General features: G+C 36.1%; 1 protein-coding gene across 1 annotated transcript; it reads left to right on the top strand.

Annotated features, from left to right (window-relative positions):
- Positions 1–3,009: 3,009 nt before the first annotated feature.
- On the top strand, positions 3,010–21,396 carry LOC127631237 (UDP-galactose translocator-like). The gene is made up of 5 exons (XM_052109302.1): positions 3,010–3,286; positions 5,764–5,946; positions 9,914–10,065; positions 11,741–12,435; positions 19,829–21,396. Exons 1-5 carry the CDS (start codon positions 3,214–3,216, stop codon positions 19,860–19,862), a joined length of 1,137 nt encoding a protein of 378 aa, XP_051965262.1. The 5' UTR covers positions 3,010–3,213; the 3' UTR covers positions 19,863–21,396.
- Positions 21,397–21,561: the final 165 nt, after the last annotated feature.

The raw sequence follows: 21,561 nt of genomic DNA, 5'->3' as shown, positions 1-21,561 counted from the left end.
ATACTAAATGTAAGCATGAAATAATGGGATGCATTTTCACTTCTCTATGCAGTTTAATATAAATACTTTGCAATGGTGAGATTGGGGCAAGGAGTACGCTTGTTCAGTGTAGTACCAGGGAGGGTCTCTCTCAGGTGGAAGATACCAATGGGCCGCAGGTGTATGAGACTAAAAGCATAGTAATAAAGCACATTTTGGGGAGTCATGTAAATGACTGAAATGCAACCAAGGTTGTTTACCATTCCAAATAAAAGACTTAGATAATATATCAAATTGTTTAATATAAGAAAGAGGAACCATAAGAGAGAGAGAGACAGTATGTACTTTAATATTGGGTTACAATTCATTTTTAGAACATTGACCTTCCCTGCCATAGACAAATGTAGTGAAGCCAACCTATCCACATCAGATGAGAACCTTTTCAACAATTGGTCAAAATTAACTAAATAAATCTCTCCAATTTGCTGGAAATAAAATGCCTAAATACATAATGCCTTGCTTGAGCCATTGAAAGGCACCAGGCTGGAAAGCCGTGGCAGGGCAATATGCTGTCAGAGCAAGAGGTTCTGTATTTAGACCAATTCACCCCTGAAAATTTGGAGAAAGAATGAATAATCCTATCAAGGCTAGGCACAGACCTACTAGGGTCGGGGACAAACAATAATATATAATCTGCGTAAAGTAGACGTTTATGCACCACACCTCCTGCAACAATAACAGGAAACCCATCCTCTTCTTATTGCGGCTGCTGCTGGTTCTAGGAAAAGACAGAACAATAGGACAGGTGAGAGGACAGCCTTGCCGGGTTCACCTACCAAGAGAAGAATAGGTTCGTTTGGACGATTCATGTATACAAAGCTCTCCTAAACCATCCTCACGCTATTATTGAGTAGTCCGATTCATTTTAGTCAATCTTTTTATTCAGATGATTCATGTTGATGAACCATATATTGAAGGATGACTAATTTGAGCATTTCATGCAGATTACCCACAGCATCATTGCAGCTCTTTTGACCTCTTTATCTACACCTATTTTTTTTATTTTATTTTTTTTTTATAAATATTTAGCAAAATACTACATTATCGTGTATCTGTTCAAATACCGTTTAATACTGATAGTTAAATGTGTTAAAAAAAGATAGTGTTTCAATGTAGTGTAGCTAACTACTGTTCTTCTTTTTGTAAGGTAGCCTCAACTTAAAATTGCTCAGGGACAGAATAAATAAATATGTTTTACTTATAAACAATAATCAAAAAATATATTTTATTGTTTGAATTCATTACATGCTGTTTTGCTGTAAAAATCCATATCAAACAGTTATAAAAATGTTTTATTGCTTGTTTGAAAGCCAGCACTTGGATTCTTTTTTATTATTATTGATAGGGTGTCCAGAAATTTGACAGGGCCAAGGTGGCAACCCTTATCAGAGTAGGGTTGCCACCTGTCCCAGAAAATATGGGATCATCCCGTATTTAATGATAAAATTATGCATCTCATATTGATTCAATTTGGGATGCGATTTGTCCCGTATTTAAGCTGGTCAGATGATGTCACTGTGAAATCGGTCCAGATCGGCAATTTAACATTGATATAAATTGGGAAATTTGCCTACGGTGGGTAAGGGACCATCTGAAAAGACCACACGTTGTGCTAAAATGTGCTAATACTGTGGAGGGTGCGGTAAGGGGCCGTCTGAAAAGTCCACACGTTGTGCTAAAATGTGCTAATACTGTGGAGAGTGTGGTAAGGGACCATCTGAAAAGTCCACACGTTGTGCTAAAATGTGCTAATACTGTGGAGGGTGCGGTAAGGGGCCGTCTGAAAAGTCCACACGTTGTGCTAAAATGTGCTAATACTGTGGAGAGTGTGGTAAGGGACCATCTGAAAAGTCCACACGTTGTGCTATAATGTGCTATAATGTGCTATAATGTGCTAATACTGTGGAGGGTGTGGTAAGGGGCCGTCTGAAAAGTACACACATTGTGCTAAAATGTGCTAATACTGTGGAGGGTGTGGTAAGGGACCATCTGAAAAGTCCACACGTTGTGCTAAAATGTGCTAATACTTTGGAGGGTGCGGTAAGGGACCATCTGAAAAGGCCACACATTGTGCTAAAATGTGTTAATACTGTGGAGGGTGTGGTAAGGGGCCGTCTGAAAAGTACACACATTGTGCTAAAATGTGCTAATACTTTGGAGGGTGTGGTAAGGGACCATCTGAAAAGGCCACACGTTGTGCTAAAATGTGCTAATACTTTGGAGGGTGCGGTAAGGGACCATCTGAAAAGGCCACACGTTGTGCTAAAATGTGCTAATACTGTGGATGGTGCGGTAGGGGCCGTCCGAAAAGTCCACACGTTGTGCTAAAATGTGTTAATACTGTGGAGGGTGTGGTAAGGGGCCGTCTGAAAAGTCCACAAATGGTGGTAAAACTGTGGAGTTTTTCTATGTAATGTTCAAATGTTCAAATATATATATATATATATATATATATATATATATATATATATATATATATATATATATATATATATATATATATATATATAAACAAATATGTATAAACCATCCAAAATTGAAAGCATTTAAATAAAATAAAAAAATTTAAGTCATGGGTCTGGAAATGTATAATTTTAGCATATAAGAAAGGATATACAATTTTTTTATTATTATTAATAACGCATATTAACTCAACGCATTTATTGCTAAAACTGTTGAGGATGTAGTTAGGGACCGTGATCCCCCTCAACCCTAAATCGGAGTCAACTCTTGTATAGAGTTCGATTCTAAAATTGGAGATTAATCGATTCTATTGTTGTAACGACTCCGCATATGACCCCGTCCGGAGAAAAAACACATTGGTGGCAAGTGTAACAATAAATGGAATCAACAGTTGAAGTTGGTAGTCGAATAAACCCTACAGATGTCGCTAATGCATTTTGATGCATAAAACACCGCGAAGAAGAAATCGTGTGATTGGTTGCTACTCTCATTGACGGTAACAGGGAAATGATTGTCGTGGGGACGTCAACACTTTCCTCGAACACCACTGAACATTCAGTCCGCATTTACAGTCTCCTGTGAGCTGTTTCATGGCGCAGCGGTGGAGAAATCAGCATTAACCTCTGCATTCATCACAGATCGAGCGAGAAGAGCAGGGTTTGTGTGGCTGTGCGTGGAAAGAGCGGGTGAATATCAGATCCATGCTTGACAATGATGGCATCAAGCAGTGAGAGTCCAAATAAAAATGATGAAGATAAAACAATATCCAGCAGACAGACTGAAGGTAAGCCTGATAAACTTGCTCATCTTTTGTGATCTCTAAAATATCGCTTATCGATAACCCTTGTTGCCTAGTTACACGTTGCTTGACTGTCAGATCCAAATATATCAAATTGGACAGTGGTATTTACTTCATTTGTTGCACATGATACCATGATAATACCATTTTGTTTGGACATATATCATGGCAATTCCATGTTTTTGAATATGTAACAGTAATTCCATAATTTTGTACTTTACATGTAACATAGTAATACCATATTATTTGGACAATTTCTATAGTAATACCACGATTTGTTTGGACATCTACAGTGGTATTACCATGGTATGTATATTTGGACATGCACCATGGATAAACCATGTTTTTTTGGGACATGCACCATGGAAATACAATGTTTTTTTTGGGACATGCACCATGGAAATACCATGTTTTTTTGGGACATGCACCATGGAAATGCCATGTTCTAATTTGTTTTTTGGACATGCACCACAGTAATACCATGTTTTTGGACATGCACCACACCATGTTCTTAGACATGTAAAACCATAGTAATATTTATTTTTTTGTTGGACATGTACCATAGTAATACCGTTTTGTGGGGCATATATCATGGTAATACCTTATTTTTTGGTCATGTACCAAGGTAATACCATGGTTTTGGACACGTACCATGGTAATGCCATATATTTGGACATGTACTATGGTAATACCATGTTTTTTAACATGTTCCACTGGAATACTATTTTTTTTTTTGAGCACATGAACCATGGTAAGTCCATGGCATTCTTTGAAGTACATTGGAATACTATGTAAATACTTTGTTATGTGATATAGAAACCATAGAGTACTTATGGTATATCCAATAACATGGTATTAGCATCTGTTGCCTTCACTGTATCATGGTACCGCCACAGTACTTTTTTGTAAGGGACTACAGTTATTAGTACTACAGTACATTTTTAGTACCAATGACAGAAAAAGATTCCAGACAAAAACAAATGATTCTCAAAACTTTGCATTGTTTGAGTGAAATCCCATATTAATTAATAAAAATTTTACAGTAGTAATAAAAAGTAACCGTGGTATTTTAGGGGAAACTATCTCTAATAAAACAGTACTGTAGTATTACCATGGTCATTTTGGACATGGCACACAATTGTAAAACCATGACATATTTTAATGTACCATGGAGTAAAAGGGAAATACCAAGCTACCTTTATGTAATTAGGCTATTCAGTACTACAGTATTACCATGTGGTACCATCACTGTTTATAGTACTAGGCCTACTTTGAATGTTTTATCAAGCTTTAAATATTTTTTTTGTTCTTATTTTTCCCCTTTCTTTCTTTTTAGACAATGATTTACTTCACATTGTATGTGCATCTATGTCTCAATTTTTCGGGTATTTACTTTACGCTATTTTTGGGGTAGTACACAGCCCCCTAAAGCTGTATGGTTCTTGGTCTTGGTCTTGGGCATTAACAGCTCTTAAGAGTTTATGGGAAAGAGATTTGAACTTAGTACTGGAGGATGAGAAGTGGGAAAGATCATTGAATGACCACTCTGTATAAAATATGCTATTTAAAGAAACTTGCCTTTCTTATGTACACAGAATGTTTTTAAAGTGTCTTAAATGTTTAGTTACTCTGTGGCAGCGGGTGTATGATAATTGATCAGTTGTTTGACATGGAAAAAATAGAGATTTAAGAGGGTGGGACAGCACTGCTGGCTGTTAATGTGAAACAATGGCATTCTTTGCAGAGTAAAAGCAGGCAAAAAAACATTAAACAGGCAAAACAAGTTCTATAGGCTGTCCCTGGAAACCTGAGATTGTAAGACTTTTGTTTAAAAAGGCATGGCTTGACATTTCATTTCAATGGAACCAGATGAACATCTAAAATACCAGTTTTCCAGTGCAAACTGAACACATGCTGCCTACTTCCTGTTTGGCTTGTTTACCAGGAAGCTATTTCAATGCCACGCAGCAGCATGAATGAATCGACCATCTGTAAAGAGGGTGTTGCCACTGAGTTGAGCAAACATTGCTCTGCTGTCGACGTGTGCAGGTGTGCTTCGGCATTCAGAAAAGTTGAAAGTTGCCTAGTGTTGACGTAGGTAGATGTATGTCAGGGTTCTGAATCAGATCTTTTAGATTGACCTTCTAGTACACATTTTATGATTTGCAGTCTTACAGACATACCTGTGCCTGTTAAAGAAATGTTTCAGGTTAAATGTAAAATTCTGTGGTCGGCATCTGTGACATGATGGCGTTTAACATAATAATTTTGACTAATTTCACAGTATGATAAAACAAAGCACTTGTAAAAAATAAAAAAAAGACTCGAATGGATGCATCATTGCGCACATGGGTCTTTTTTCAAATTGAGATCCCACAGATGCTGTTAACATGTTTTAAACCTGGAACATCCTTTAAAAGTTGGTTAATGTTGTGTTGTCTCATGCTTGTGTTCCCATGCAGTTAATAAGAAGTTGAAGTACATCAGTTTGGCGATTCTGGTGATCCAGAACGCATCGCTTATCCTCAGCATCCGCTATGTGCGGACATTGCCAGGAGACCGTTTCTTCACCACCTCAGCTGTTGTCATGGCAGAAGTTCTTAAAGTTCTTACCAGTCTGGTTATCATCCTGATACAAAAGAGAGGTGTGTTCATCAGGTCAATTCTTATGACTCTTAAGGCCTGTTTATAATTACGCATCAAGCTTGTGCAATAGGCTTCATGATGTGCATTTTTAGTTCTTCAATTGCTGGTGTATTGAGAGACAATTCATTTCTGATGTAATTATGGGTGTACATTTTTAGAAATAAACTAAAGCAGTGTAATTTGTAGATTATAACGTATTTATTATATTATTGTAAGTTTAAAAAGTTCATTAAAAAAATGAGTTTAGGTACATATTATTTATCAGGGGTCCCCAAACTTAGTTGCTGCCTGAGCAAGGTCACTCTGCTATGTTTTCAAGGCGGGCAGTGAGTGAATCTACGGTATTTTTGTCAGAGATTATTCTTCTACTTTTATTACATGGATTGGGGTAAAATGGCCCCTTTTCATAATTTTTTATTTTATGCAATGTCAACAAAATTAGCAAATGTTTCTATTTATTAACTTTAATAATATGTTGTATGATGCATCATCATCCTGTACATGCTAAAGGTCTATCTATATATTTTAAAATGTAAAAGTAAATGAACATTGTTCTTAAGGGGGGCGCCCCATCTCACCCTACATGCTTTAATCTGACTACATTCTCAATCATATCCTAAAATACCTTGCAGTCATGCATATGCATATGTATGTTTATTTGGGATGTAATGGATCAAATTTCACATGGTTCACTTTGTACCATGGTTTTAGGGTCACTGTTTCGGTACGGTTCGGTATTTGTAATGTTCAGAGGGAAAACAATATTACTGCCAAATCCAAAGTAAAATATTCTATTTAGTAACCGGCACATAAAGAGATTTGCTCTCACTACAAATCACCATCGTTTTACTTCAGTAACCATAGTTTAAAAAACGAATTTGTAGTAAAATCATAGTAACCGCAAAATGAACATGGTTCCTGTCATGGTCACAATACTATAGTAAAATCAAGATTACTATATGGAAACTACAGTATTACTGTTGTAAAACAATGGTTAATTGTATCAAATGTATTATCTCTGCCAAGGAAACAATGGTGCCAACAGTTGTTATTACAGTCATGGGTACTGCAATATTACTATAGTAAAACCATGGTTGATTTTCGTTAGGGTCCTTAAAGGTGCAGTATGTAAGATTCAGAATCCCTTGTTATTAATGACACCTGTGGCTATTAAGTGAACTGCAGCCAGCTACCTGTTTCTCGCGCTTGTACACGCACTCCATAGGGAAGCGAGCGAGCATCCAAAACAATGACGTAACGTACAAAGAGACTGAACTTGATTCACCGGCATCATGCTGGCAGATTATGTAGCATAATTAAAATTATACAGTTATGGTTGTTTTACTACAAACTTTGAGACTAAACTAAAACTACTTATCAGCTAACACAGCATACTGAAACACGCATACATCTACATACTACCGAACTAACGAACTGTTGATCCCCAAAACCGAACAAAGGTCCCTCCAGGATTCAAATGCCCTGCCGATGTTCACTCTAGTTTTCTTTGGACCATGATCACGTTCCCACTTAGCTAAATGGGATTCAGTATATAATTATTATTTTTTTGGCTTACTCGGAGTTTGTGTAGGAGTCGGTGTTGTGCTGGGAGCCGATGTTTGCTGCATTCCATCTCTAAGGTAACGTTACCTTGTGTTGACACTGTTGAATAGCAGAAGAGAAGCAATTACTAAGGAAAGGCTCTCGGGAGTGTGCATAAAGGTCACATCCTTTGAAACCGACCTGCTCCCTTCGCATGAAAATCATTCTACGGGCTTTAATAGGCAAACTAGGAAGTCCAGGAAGGGCTCATTTCTTAAGTTGCGTTACAAGCCGTTCACACATTGGCAAAAATAAGGCAAATATTACATGAAAATAGTTCTATATTGCACCTTTTACTAAAAAAAATAGTTTTTCTTTCTCTAATTACTATCTCAGCATTTTAACTTAATACCTGCATTATTATGCTACATACATCAACATAAAGTTGCAAGCATCCCTTCTCTTGCTGTTTGTTTTAAATAACCTACTTTTTCTTTGATTAATTGCTCCTTTCCACCATCATTATTGCTTGGTGATTTTTGCGTAGCATCCCATCTGCTGCTGTTGCTTAAAGTCCCTATTATTTTGTTTTCATTTCACATCCGTAAACTCCTTTAAGGACAACACTCACCCACATGTCTTCACTTTGTACTTGCATGCAGATGCCAGCGTTTAGATTGGAGGAAGAACGGGCATGAGGCAAATACATGGTTAAGTCAGAAATGAAATTAGACGCTGCTTCTAATTCTTAATTTGAAGAGTAGTGTAAATAACAGAAGAAGAGAGCTTTTCTGGCATATTTTGTAGATATCAACAAAGCAAAAATGACAATTACAGGTGCCACTCTCACTTTCTCAGCATTTCTACGCTCCTTCAGACTGCAACGACTGACGCTCTTCATATGCGCAATACATGTAATGCACATGTAAACAAATATTTGTATCAGATTGCAAAGTTTAGAGGACATATAAGTACCTGCATGACAAGCCACCAAAGCAGTGACACACTTCTATTGCAGGCTGATAAAAACGTGTGAAAGGTGTGGTTCCACGGGCCAGTCAAATCATTTTGAAGGGCCTTATTTGGCCCACAGGCCAAAGTTTGGGGTCCTCTGTTATTTATTATACAAGTAAATCAGGTGTATATATATGTACTTGCTCTGGAGTCACTTAAATGATAATAAATAAAAATGTTGGCATACTTTGATGCTCTATGCTGGAATAAAAATACCCAATTAATTAACTATTTGCTTGAGCAAAACACAATAGTTAATTTTGTTATTTTAAAGCTTAGAAACTAAACTGCACAATGCATATAGGAAAAACAGGTGCCTTTTTTTAATTTCCTGACAAGAAAGTTCTGTTTTCATACCTTATGAAGTATGATTATTGACTGTACACCATACTGTCAAACATAAGTTCAATAAGGTCTGGAGCGGAATACAACAAATACATTTGTTTCACTCACATACCAAATGTATAGAGAGTAAAATCCCAGAGAAAAAAGCTTTTAGAGTTGATAAGTTGTAAACCGATGTCTTTTTTGGTTGCTTTTTTGCATGAAACAAATGGAATGTAAAGACAGTTTATGCTCCCTATTAAAACAAGCCCAAATTCAATGTGATACAATGCATAGATCTTGAAATAGTCTTGGTGAAATGCGATGCAACCTCAGATATAATTTTGATCATCCTTGTGGAGCTTCTCAGGTTACAAAGCAGACCAATCCCAGCTGTTGTGGTCTGCGCCAACACCGATGATCTACGGCATATGTTTGCAGAAGTATAAATCGGCCTTTACTAGTTTGATCTCATTGCATGTAGCAGTGCAGCCTGACATATTCATTTTTCACCTGTTGAAGGATTATCAGCATCTATAATGTGCTTTTCAGGATATCAGGTTGAAGATATTAATGTCAGGGTTTCAATAAAATTAATATTTTATGATTATATTACACCACAATGTTTCCTTATGTTTTCTTGGAGCAGAATGGGCCTAATCAAAAAGTTAAATATTAAAACAGGTTATCAGCTCCAGTATCATGCTATCATAGCTGATAAACGCACACCTGTGACCGCACATCATTTGAATTCTACGTTAATGTGCCAATTTGTTGTTTGGCAACTAAGTAGCCTACATTTAGGCTAATGAAATATATTACTTAGTGGAATTCTTTTTATAGTGACTGAATTTGTATTTTATATTTGTAATTATTTATTGAACATTGGTGACTTGTATCATATTGCTGTTGCTGCCACCATTTTTTTATTTTATCACTAAAATCCCTGTTAACCTTAGTAAAAACACAAACACATGGCCTCTCGTGGCTTATTGCTTTAATAAATTATGTTTTAGGAGGCAGTATTGTATTCACAGAACTCTGTGTGTGATTGGTGTTCTTTTTAAATTTTTTTTATAAATACAGGTAATGTGAAGATCTTTGCAATATTGCTGTATGACTCCATAGTCGTACAGTATTCGGACACACTGAAGTTAGCAGTGCCGTCCCTCATCTACACGTTACAAAACAACCTGCAGTATGTGGCCATTTCTAATCTACCTGCAGCCACTTTCCAGGTGAGACCCACATCTAACACTTTTCTTATCACTCACTTTTTTCTTTTCAATTTAAAGGAGCCATATTCAACACTTTTGTACCATTAGGATAGTTAGATGATAGATAGATGATAGATGGAGATATTAGATTAGATAAATAGCCATTCCTTATGTATCTATATATGGCTATATACTGTATATATACATTTTAATTCTCTCATCATTTACTCGCCATTATGCTGTCTCAAACACGTATTACTTTCTTATGTGGAACACAAACCAAAAAGTTTGATGGAGACATTGTGTGTGTGTCTGTACAATATAAGTCAGTTGGGTCCAAAATGTTCAAGCCTCAAAAAGGACATAAAAGCAGCATAACGGTAATCCATATGACTCCAGCGGTTTAATCCATGTCTTCTGAAGTAATATGATCAGTTTTGTGTGAGATTTATATTGAAGATATCTGCAGTCTCTTTGGCACAATCATGATTGGAAGCTCGATTACAATTCCTCACGCTTAATGCATGCAAGTGCTCCGCAGAACCTAAATCTAATACCAATTTGAGATGTCATAATGGTGAGTAAATGATGAAAGAATCATAATTTTTGCGTGAGCTATACCTTTAATAGGCTATTTTTCCTACTGTACCTTTAAGACTTCCTCATGTAAATGATCTATTTTTAGACTTCTGTATTTTGTATCCTACAGACCTACTTGCTGAAGGTGTTGATATGTAATTGTGGGTGGGTTGGCCAGATTTCTGAATGAGTTAACAGTTAACAGTAATATTTACCTGCATATATATATACTAAAACGTTTGAATATGGGTGTTTCTTCAACTTGGGACACATTTGGCTCTTGTGGACTTCTAGTATGTAAAGTCTTGTTAAAATCGAACATTAAACACAATTTAAAAGTATTCGGTGTTGGAAATTATAGTGATGTAAATTATGTTTTTAATGTTTTTTATTATTATTTGCCAACCACTTTGTTTTGTTAAGGCTAATTTCAGAGCTTTTTATGTATCCTAAATACACATAATTAACTAATATTATTTTCACACTTTTTGCATCATTTACATATTACATATTATGGCACCCAATAAAAAATATTCTGCTTACAAGTGAAATTTACTTTGAATTTTCATTGTTTTCTTCAAACATCACTTTTCAAATTTTCAAATTATATATGTATATATATATATATATATATATATATATATATATATATATATATATAATATAACATTTTATGGATAATGGATTTTCATCGTTCAATATTGAAAGCCTGGGTTTGGCACATGGCTAAAACAATCAAATCTCTACATAATAGGTAAAAATAAATGAACAAGGCCTGGTAAAAGGTTTGCAATTCAGTTTTAATAAGACCTTCATTTAACAGAAGAAAAAAAGTTTGTTTAAATAAAATTAATTTAAATTAAACATGAAAGTGCCCAAAAGAAACGCCCATTTATGTACGTACAGTATTTTAAATAAACACACTTCCTTCAGACTTCCATGAACGTTTTTGAGTGATGACGCACACAAATTGTTGAATCTGAGCATTGAATCGATTCGTTGGAACGGAGAGTTTGAAATGATTCTTTGAAATAAATCAAGCTGACCAGCTCTAAGGCCATTTTTGCTACTGAAGTTTAAACCAGAGATGCTATTACAACTTTCTCTCTCTCTGTAGGTCACATATCAGCTGAAGATCTTGACCACAGCATTGTTTTCAGTTCTCATGCTGCGGAAGAGTCTCTCTAAAGTCCAATGGATCTCTCTAGTGCTGCTGTTTGCTGGCGTGGCAATCGTCCAGGTGGAACAAGAGGGCGGAAAACAGAAGGAGGCTTTAACCGATGCCAATCAGAGCTACGCCAAAGGCTTGGTGTCGGTGGTGGTGTCCTGTTTGTCATCTGGGTTTGCCGGCGTTTACTTCGAGAAGATCTTGAAGGGCAGCTCGGCTTCCGTGTGGATGAGGAACGTGCAGCTCGGTGTCTTTGGGACTTTTTTGGGTCTTCTCGGCCTTTGGTGGAACGATGGAGCCGTCATTGCCGAGAAAGGCTTCCTGTTTGGCTACACGCCCATGGTGTGGGGGGTCATCTTCAACCAAGCGTTTGGTGGCCTCCTGGTGGCCGTGGTTGTTAAATACGCAGACAATATTCTCAAAGGATTCGCTACTTCTTTTTCCATCATCGTATCTACCATCACGTCCGTCTACCTATTTGGTTTCCACGTGGACTTGATCTTCACGCTGGGCGCAGGACTGGTCATAGGTGCTGTCTATATGTACAGTCTCCCCAAACCAAACACCAGCACTTCCAGTTCCAAGACATCCTTGTCGGGCCACAACAAAGTAGGAGACTCCGAGTTGGATGCTTTTCTCCCAAAGTCAGTGCTGGTGAAATGAATTGAGCAACCTGCCTGCAAATGATCTGTGTCCCCTTCCACATCCTTTTCCTTCTTAAGGAAACAGTTCACCCAAAAATAAAAATTCTAAAAAGCATTTTCTTCCACAGAAAAAAGTCATACATGTTTGTAACGACGTGAGGGAGTAAATTATGTCATATTTCGTTTTGCTTTTTGGGTGAACTATACCTTTAAGTCCCATTAATCATCCTTTACCTCTCTCGCTGGACTTCCTAACTCTCTCCGCTTTTTCTTTCTGCTGCTGTGGGGTTTTGGGTTCTGCTGTTGTGAAGGTGCCATTTTCTACTGCAGAGTTGTCTTTGGGGTCGTGGTGCTTTCATGAACACTGAACACTAGAGTTCCTCAAGTGTTTACAAGCTAGGCCGTTTATGAACGTGGCAGTCGGCCCCCGAGGTTTCCATGCATTCTTTACTTTTTTTAAACCAAAAAGCTGTGGTATCAGTTTACAGATTTCTTCACCTCGCCTCCCTGTATGTCTTTAAGAGATAGTTTACCCCAAAAATTAAAATTCTGTCATCATTTAATCACCCTCATGTTCTTCCAAGCACGTTAAGACTTCCTTTCTTCTATGGAACACAAAGTGAGATGTTAGGCAGAATTTTAGATACTGTCACATTTTCTGTAAATTGAAAGTAAATGGTGACAGAGACTAACATTCTGCCATCATACGGGTTTGGAACAACATGTAGGTGAGTAAATGATGACCGAGTTGAAACTGGAGGGAGAACTATTCCTTTTAGCAGCATTTTCTTGTTAGACAGCTTACTATGCTTGTGTCTGACATAATCATAATCATTAGGTTGCTAGTACTGAGCAAAGGAATGGGCTCTAATATTTGGGCTAGATCTTTAAAAGCTCATATTGTGACTCTCATGAAGAAATGTCAGGGTCTATTTCACCCCTAAATAAAAAAATAAAAAGACTGTATTTAGCATAAAACAATTATGTATTTAGGACCAGTAAGATTGTTTTGCATTACACGGTTATGTAAATTAAGCACACCTCCCCCAAATATTACTGAAATACAGTGAAGAAAGTCAGATTTATTTTTTATTTGATATTATTCAAATTTGTTTTTAATTATGGCAATTTAAAATCATATTTAAATATATGTGTGTGTGTGTGTGTATATATGTGTGTGTGTGTGTGTGTGTATATATATATATATATATATATATATACACATACATATATACAGTCATGTGGCACTTTGCTACTTGTTTGTTGAGTTCACTCCTATAGTAAGTGATTTTGGGATGTGAAGGCCTATAATAAGGGCAGTGTGCTAAAAAGATGCCCAATAGGGCCAGACAAAGGAATCTTTAAAATCTGTTTCATGTCGTTACAATGTAGGTTATGAAGTTCACATTAAACATTTATCTCCGTAAGTCCTCTTTATCCATAATGCAATGTTTAAACTAATTGACATGTTGCTACATTAATGTTATTATAATTTAATTTGCAAAGTGGTATTTAATGTATTGGAACTCTAATAATGCTGACCAGCCTCAAAATGCTGGATAGTGGTTTACTGCAGAACTAGTAGAATGAGAAATCCCTTGAAGCACTGTTTGCAGTTTGCATTCGGGACATAATGCAATTCAATTCTGGCTCTACAACCTTTCTTCGATGGCTTTTTCCTTTACTAGAACTGGCTAACTGGTCATTTTCCCTCCAAATGGCTCCTTAATGAGGGCTGTTTTTCCCATGTGTGCATATACATGTCATTGTGTGAAGGGGACAAGTTTTGCTTAACCAACCGATGGCAATGGTTAATGCTGTGCCTTTCTCAACCCACATGTGACTGAATGATACCTACCAATGTTAGTATAGTTCTTACACTGTAAATAATATCAAAATATTATATCTTCTTTTTATGATGCAAAAAATGATCAAGATTGGTTTATTTATCTTATGTGTTGTACAAATGATTTTGTGCAAATATTTGATACTAATATGACAAAACTGTTCTCAGTAAATCCCCACACACTTTGAGAGAGCCTCCTGATATAAAATGTATGTTTTATTTTAATTTTGGAGTACAAAATATGCTCACCAGAGCACATAACTGACCAAAAGGTGATGGAACACATAGGGATAAGGGAAGTGTAGGTAAATTACTTTTATCGCTCTTAAAGTGTTAAAATATATGTTATAATTCATATAAACATAAGATGACTTGGTTTAGCGCTGTTTGATTTCTAAACATCTGAACAATACATTTAGGTGGTCTCTTCACTGTTTTAGATGAAGAAACATGTCCACAATGAATCCGTTTCATTTTTTATATATATATAAATATACAAAGGCCACCAACAAAACTACAGTATGGGATAAATGGGTTGCAAATGCTGTTTCATGTCAACTTTAAATCCAAAACTGTAGGTTTGGTAGATCCCAATAATTCTAAAAGAGGCTCCATGCTGATTCTTAGACCCCATTAAGTGAAAATATCAAGACATTTTAAGAAACTAATGAGCCAAGAGTGGCCTCAGGCAGCTAAAGTTTTTGTGTGCCTATATGTATTTATGTTATATACGAGTGTGTTGGTGTGTGTGTTTGGGGATGAGAGAATTTACTACAAGCCATATTCTGGCACAAAACACCATTGTGCAATGCAATCCTTCATGTAAATCTTTCATATTTGTTTATGAGAGATTATTACCATGATTTTTGATGAGCACTTTTGGTTGTATCTCAACATATGGCCATTAAAAGAGCAGAAATATCATGATTTCTAGGGTTGCAAAAGATGGAAGCATTTTTAGTGAATAAAAAAAGAAACATTCTGGGAAAATCCTGTGATACTATTTAAACCGAAAATGTTGTCTATTGTTTTCTTATATATTTTTTAGCTCACTGGTGAAAACAGAAGATCTGATTTTAATATCTTGAGCAGAGATGATTGTATGTAAACAATACAAAACATTGCACATGTCCAGTTGAGATTTGTTGAATTTTATGTTCTGTGACAGCCGTCAACAGTCATTATTGCAGAAATAGACTAAGACAAAGATTTCATCATCACAGGTTTATGATAAATCAAGAAGTACAGTCTTTGTCAAACCCTGTCTCTGGCATCATGTTCAATATTGTAAATAGTTTGTGAAAAGTTGAAGTACAGCCCTTGATGGCTAATTTCTTATAGTGGCCTCTTTCTTGAGGCTAACAATAAACATCAAATAGAGAATAGATTTGTGTTTCTTATATCAGCCTCAGAAGTGAATATTGTGTGTGTTTGGCTGTGTAGAACAAAATCAAACAAACGAATGCATGATTTCTATAGATCGCAGAATTGTGGGAATCTCACAAAAACATTTTCTATATCAAAACAAAAAACTATAAATTACTATTTTTTACTTTGAGTATAGAGAATTTACTTAATATAATGATTGACTGTAATACACGTATTGTATATACAGTGCTGCTTGAAAGTTTGTGAACCCTACAGAGATTTTAGTAAAGAATACTAAAATAACCTTAAATTTTAATCTATACCCCAATTCATAAAACTGACATTCGAAATAATGGACTCAAACAAAAGAAAATTATATATTGTCATTGTTTATTTAACGAAAGTGGTTGATTTAACAATAACTCCGATTTCATGCGTGCAAAAATATGTGAACCCCTTCAGTTAAAGGGTTATTTCACCCAAGAATTATCCCATAATTTACTCACCCTCAAGCCATCCTAGGTGTATATGACTTTCTTCTTTCAGCCAAACACAATCGGACTTCTATTAAAAAATATCCTGGCTCTTCCAAGCTTTATAATGGGACTGAATGGTACCTTAGATTTTAAAGCCCAAAAAAGCGCATACATCCATCAAAAAAGTAATTCATACGGCTCCAGGTGGTTAATAAAGGCCTTCTGAAGCAAAGCGATGCGTTTTTGTAAGAAAAATATCCATATTTATTACTTTATAAACTATAATCACTGGCTTCCGTTAACAGCTGTCCATGCATTCACAAGAGAGTCGAGTTCCGGCGTATGACACAGGCATAGCGTAAGCTCCGGTGAGAAGTGACGAACACAGAAGTGCAGAAAATGGAGCAAAATAGACACAACGGTCATGAATTAGAAGACCGAATTTTTAAAGAAAAGTGCCAGAGGATTTCGATAAAAGAGGAGAGGAGATTGAGTGTTTTTGCCCAGCCCTTTTTGTTTGAACTGGAGTACACCAACCAGGAACTCCTGGAGGTGAAGGAGGCTACAGCAGCGGCACAAACAGAAGAATCTTGTTGACGGAGAATATGGGAGACGTGGTTGTTCTCATGCAGGAAATGCGAGGTAAGGCCAACAGAGGCTGAGAGTGTTTGCTGCCATGAATGGACGATTGGAATGACTTTATAGATGCACGAACACACCATTTTTAACCGTATTATTACTAATACAAATCTACCGTATAGCTAAAACAACTTGCTTCTTTTCGCTGTTTTCCTTTGCTTTAAACAACATGGAAGCATTTGTCACTTCTCACCGGAGCTTACGCTACACCTACATCATACGCCGGAACTCGACTCTCTTGTGAACGTGCAGATGGCCATTACCGGAAGCCAGTGATTATAGTTTATAAAGTTATAAATATGGATATTTTTCTGCGCTTCAGATTGCCTTCAGAAGGTACCATTCACTCTCATTATAAAGCTTGGAAGAGCCAGGATATCTTTTTAATAGAACTCTGATTGTGTTTGGCTGAAAGAAGAAAGTAATTTACACCTAGGATGGCTTGAGGTTGACTAAATTATGGGATTTTTTTTTTGGGTGAACTAACCCTTTAATAATGTATTACACCTCCTTTCGCAGCGATAACCTCAACCAAACGGTTTATGTAGCGACTAATCAGTCTCTCACATCTGCTTTGGGGGATTTTTGCTCACTCCTCCTTGCAGAACGCAGCCAGTCGAGTGAGGTTGGATGGGTGTCTTGCATGAACTGCCCGATTCCGGTCCCGCCACAGCATTTCAATTGGATTCAGGTCCGGACTTTGACTGGGTCAATTCAAAACACAAATCTAATTCTTCCTCAGCCATTCTTTGGTTGTTTTGCTGGAATGCTTCGGATCATTATCAAGCTGCAAGATATATTTTCGGCCAAGCTTTAACTTCACAACTGACGGCTTGAGGTTCTGTTCCAGGATTTTACAATATTCCTCAGAATTCATGATTCTCTGGACTATGTGGAGTTGTCCAGGTCCTGAGGACGAAAAGCAGGCACAGATCTTAATGTTCCCACCACCATTCTTCACTGTTGGGAGAAGGTTCTTATGGTGGTATGCAGTGTTCTCCAAATGTGATGGTTTTGGTTGTGACCAAACCGTTCAATTTTGGACTCCTCTGTTCACAGAATGGACTTCCAGAAAGCTTCAGGTTTCTCCAGGTACTCCCTGGCAAAGTTGAGACGGGCAGCTTTGTTCTTTTTTGAGAGAAGAGGCTTCTTCCTAGCAACCCTCCCATGAAAGCCATGTTGATGGAGTTTTCTTCTTATTGTGGAAGCATGCACATGTGTCCCAGATGTAGCAAGAGAGGTCAGCAAATCCCTTGATGTTATATTTGGGTTGGGTTTTACATGAAATATCACTTTTCTTGTGGATATTTTAGAAGGTCGTTCACTTCTAGGCAGAGTTGCAGTAATTTTCAGTGCTCTCCATTTGTAGATGATCTGCCTCACGATGGACCGATGGAGCTCAACATTTTTTTTTTGATTAATTTTTTGCTTTCCCCAGACAAATGTGCTTTCAATACCCTCTCCCTGAGGTCCTCTGAGATTTATTTTCCACTCAGCATGATTTACCTGTATGGGTTCACTTTGGTAAGACTAAACTGACCTGGTTTTATCTTGGTTTCAATCAGTGCTGCCCAATTTCTTCCCTAAAGATCTCTCATTGGTTAATTAATTTAGCCACCAATTTTGTCCCACCTAATTGCATTTACCTGCTCATTGTAAGCAATGCAGCTCAGAAAAAGAATTGTTCACCCAAAAAATGAAAGTTCTGTCATCAATTTACTCACCCTCATGCCATCCCAGATCTGTATTACTTAATTTCTTCTGCAGAACACAAACAAATTTTGTTTTAAATTATAGATAATATAAAAGATACAAAGATAATAACAATTTTTACAAATATTTTCAGAAGAATATATCTGCTCTGATTACTTTTATACTGCCTTTATGAGCTTTTTTTGAGCTTGCATTGAATGGTGGCCAGAACTTCCCTAAAAAAGCATTTAAATGCACCATAAAAGTAATCCATATACGACTCCATCTTCAGAAGCGGTTTTATAGGTATGGCTGAGAAACAGATAACAATATTTAAGTCCTTTTTTACTATACATGTCCACTTTCAGTTCCACATTCTTCTTTAGTTTTGGCAATTCACATTCTACATGCATATCGCCCCCTACTGAGCAGAGAGGACAATGTATAGTAAAAAGCACTTCAGTTTTAAACTTTCACATCCACACCTATCACATTGCTACTTTACACCTGAAGTCTTATGGATTATTTGTATGCTGCCTTTATGTGCTTTTTGGAGCTTCAAAGTTCTGGTCACATTTCATTTGCATTGAAGAGACCAAAAGAGCTGAGATATTTTTCAAAAAATCTTTGTGTTCAGCTGAAGAAAGAAAGGCATACAAATCTGGGATGGCATTGAGGGTAATGATGAGAGAATTATGATGGGTGAACTATTCATTTGAAGGTAAGCAATAGTTGAGCAAATGACTGTAGAGCAAACCTAAAGGTTAATATACATAAGAACATAGTTAAGCTTACATTCATTCTTGTATCATAAAGCGTTTTGTTAACCTTTCACTCGTAATTGACTACTTTTGTTGGCTTCTTTATAGACAAACTGTCCCACTGTAGCTTAAAACCCCATTAAAATGTAATGTTTTGTTCTGTACAACCTTTTAAACATGAAACAGGCTTTTTGGGGCACATGCTGACATTCAAAATGGGCCAGCAAACAGAACAGGTTATCAGAGGTGATTCTGCACAATGCGTGGGTGCATACTAACTACTAACAAAAGCAATCTTTGATCCTGCTAGATGGTGAGAATACCTTTTATGTAATGAGAATGTACTTCATACCGCAAAACTCTTAAGATATACATGTCATAAAGTGGCATTTTGAGATTGCTGGGTACATGTTTTAAATGTTTAGAATTGCACAGTATTTTATACTATCATGATATTTAAGAAAGCACGTTTTTTTTTTTACACGTTTCAATTTAATAACAAAATTCCTGCGAACAAGTACTGCGAGCAAACGCAGATGTACTGTATATGATGAACAATTTCTCCTTTTTAACCACATTAATATCTTCTCTCTCTTCTCTGTTATTTTTAGTCCCAAGATCCCTGAAAAGAAGAAAGGAAACTGAAATTTGAAGCATCCACATGAGAAGCGATGAGGAGACCAATACTGTACCTGAAATTCACACACTCCTGCCCTAATTCCATAGGAAAATTTGAGGGTTATATTTCAAGTGTTTTAATTATTCTGACAGTTTTTAACAGTTTTAAAACTGATGGTACTTTTGTATTTGTTGAAAAATTTATTTTGCTGACTGATGGAATCATATATTTATACAAATACCTCACTAATGTTATGCATTTCATATGACTGCCTAAAGTGCTGATGATAATGTAAACGGTAGAAAACTTTATAGTATTTTGTTTGCCAGAGTTGGAAAATGTAAAAGAAAGAATATGTCCATTATTCAGTGGCCTTATCAAGCTGAATTCAAAAGGTGCTGCCTTATTATGAAATAATTTGCTTGCTTTTTCTTCATTAATATTGTGTCTAAATGTCTAATTAGTTTATTCTTTTATTTATTAGTTTATTCCCATTGGAAATATATTAGTGCTTTTATCTCTTATACATTTCAACTGCATTATGTTAAACAGGATATAGACAAAAACAAACATATTTTTAAAGAATATTTTTATAATATTTGTATCTGTCATTAGATTACACGAGCAGCGTTAGGTTTGTCTGTCAAAAATTCTCCAGTGTCATGAGTGAACATCTGTCAACCTTTTGAGGGGGAAAATAATTTCAATTAAGAGATTTGATCTAAAAATAATATAGCCTACATTTTTTTTAACCCTTGTGTGTCAATAAAAAAAGTGACTCAAAATGTCTGTCAAATAACTGCCATAAAAATATGATATATTAATATTATTTTCCACTTTCACTGAATTAGTTTTTTTTAACCAACACCAGTGCTGATCATAACTACCAAATATTCATACATTTTCAGGTTTTTACCCTCTAAATGCCAGTTTGTTTACATAATGCCACTATTGTTTTTTACACAAACACACACACACACACATTTCTCAATACACACATACAAAACACACAATTTTAGCTGCATCATTTATTCAGTTGGCCTGCAGTGCTCTATAATACAGCAATCAGAAAATAGGGGAAAAAAGCTGGTATTTGTTCCATCGGCTAAATATGAGAAAAGTGGCGCCATCTGGTGGAAACTAAAATAAATAATTTTGAAGCCACGGAATGAAAGCACAATATCGTAGAATTCATTATTTTATGATTTAATGGCACTGGAATCAAATATTGCATTTTTAATGGGTATCAATGTGGAAATTATTGTCCTTAAGGTCCCGAGTGAAACTATTTTGTGGACACAGTATATTGTAGATGTATTATAGGAACTGATGTTGAAATATCAAAATTCCCCCCAAAATACACACCTTTGGTCAAATTTATGTCGTTGACATTAACACAGCCTAAATTATCTAAAAAACAAATGTGAAAAGGACAAAAATATCCCAAAGGTCGCACACGGTTTTAAAATATAAATAAATATAATATGGTACTATGTGTGTTTTGAATAGACAAAATAAACACAGTTTGCCTCGTTGACATGCAAATGTGAGCGTGTTTGTTGCTAGTGCTTTTTGCAGTGTATTTATTTATGCAATATGTTAATTTTTTTTGAATATCAATAAATGCCTTACTATTTGAATCCACGAACAGTGTTCTTTAGGATCCTAAAATCATAAATGACTCTGACTCATGTATCAAGTTCCATTTTGTCAGGTATTTAATTT

Source organism: Xyrauchen texanus, chromosome 37 (genome assembly GCF_025860055.1).
Source record: "Xyrauchen texanus isolate HMW12.3.18 chromosome 37, RBS_HiC_50CHRs, whole genome shotgun sequence".
In the NCBI taxonomy this organism is placed as follows: Eukaryota; Metazoa; Chordata; class Actinopteri; order Cypriniformes; family Catostomidae; genus Xyrauchen; species Xyrauchen texanus.
The sequence above is the reverse complement of the archived record's forward strand: the minus strand, read 5'-3'. Positions and strand labels throughout refer to the sequence as shown.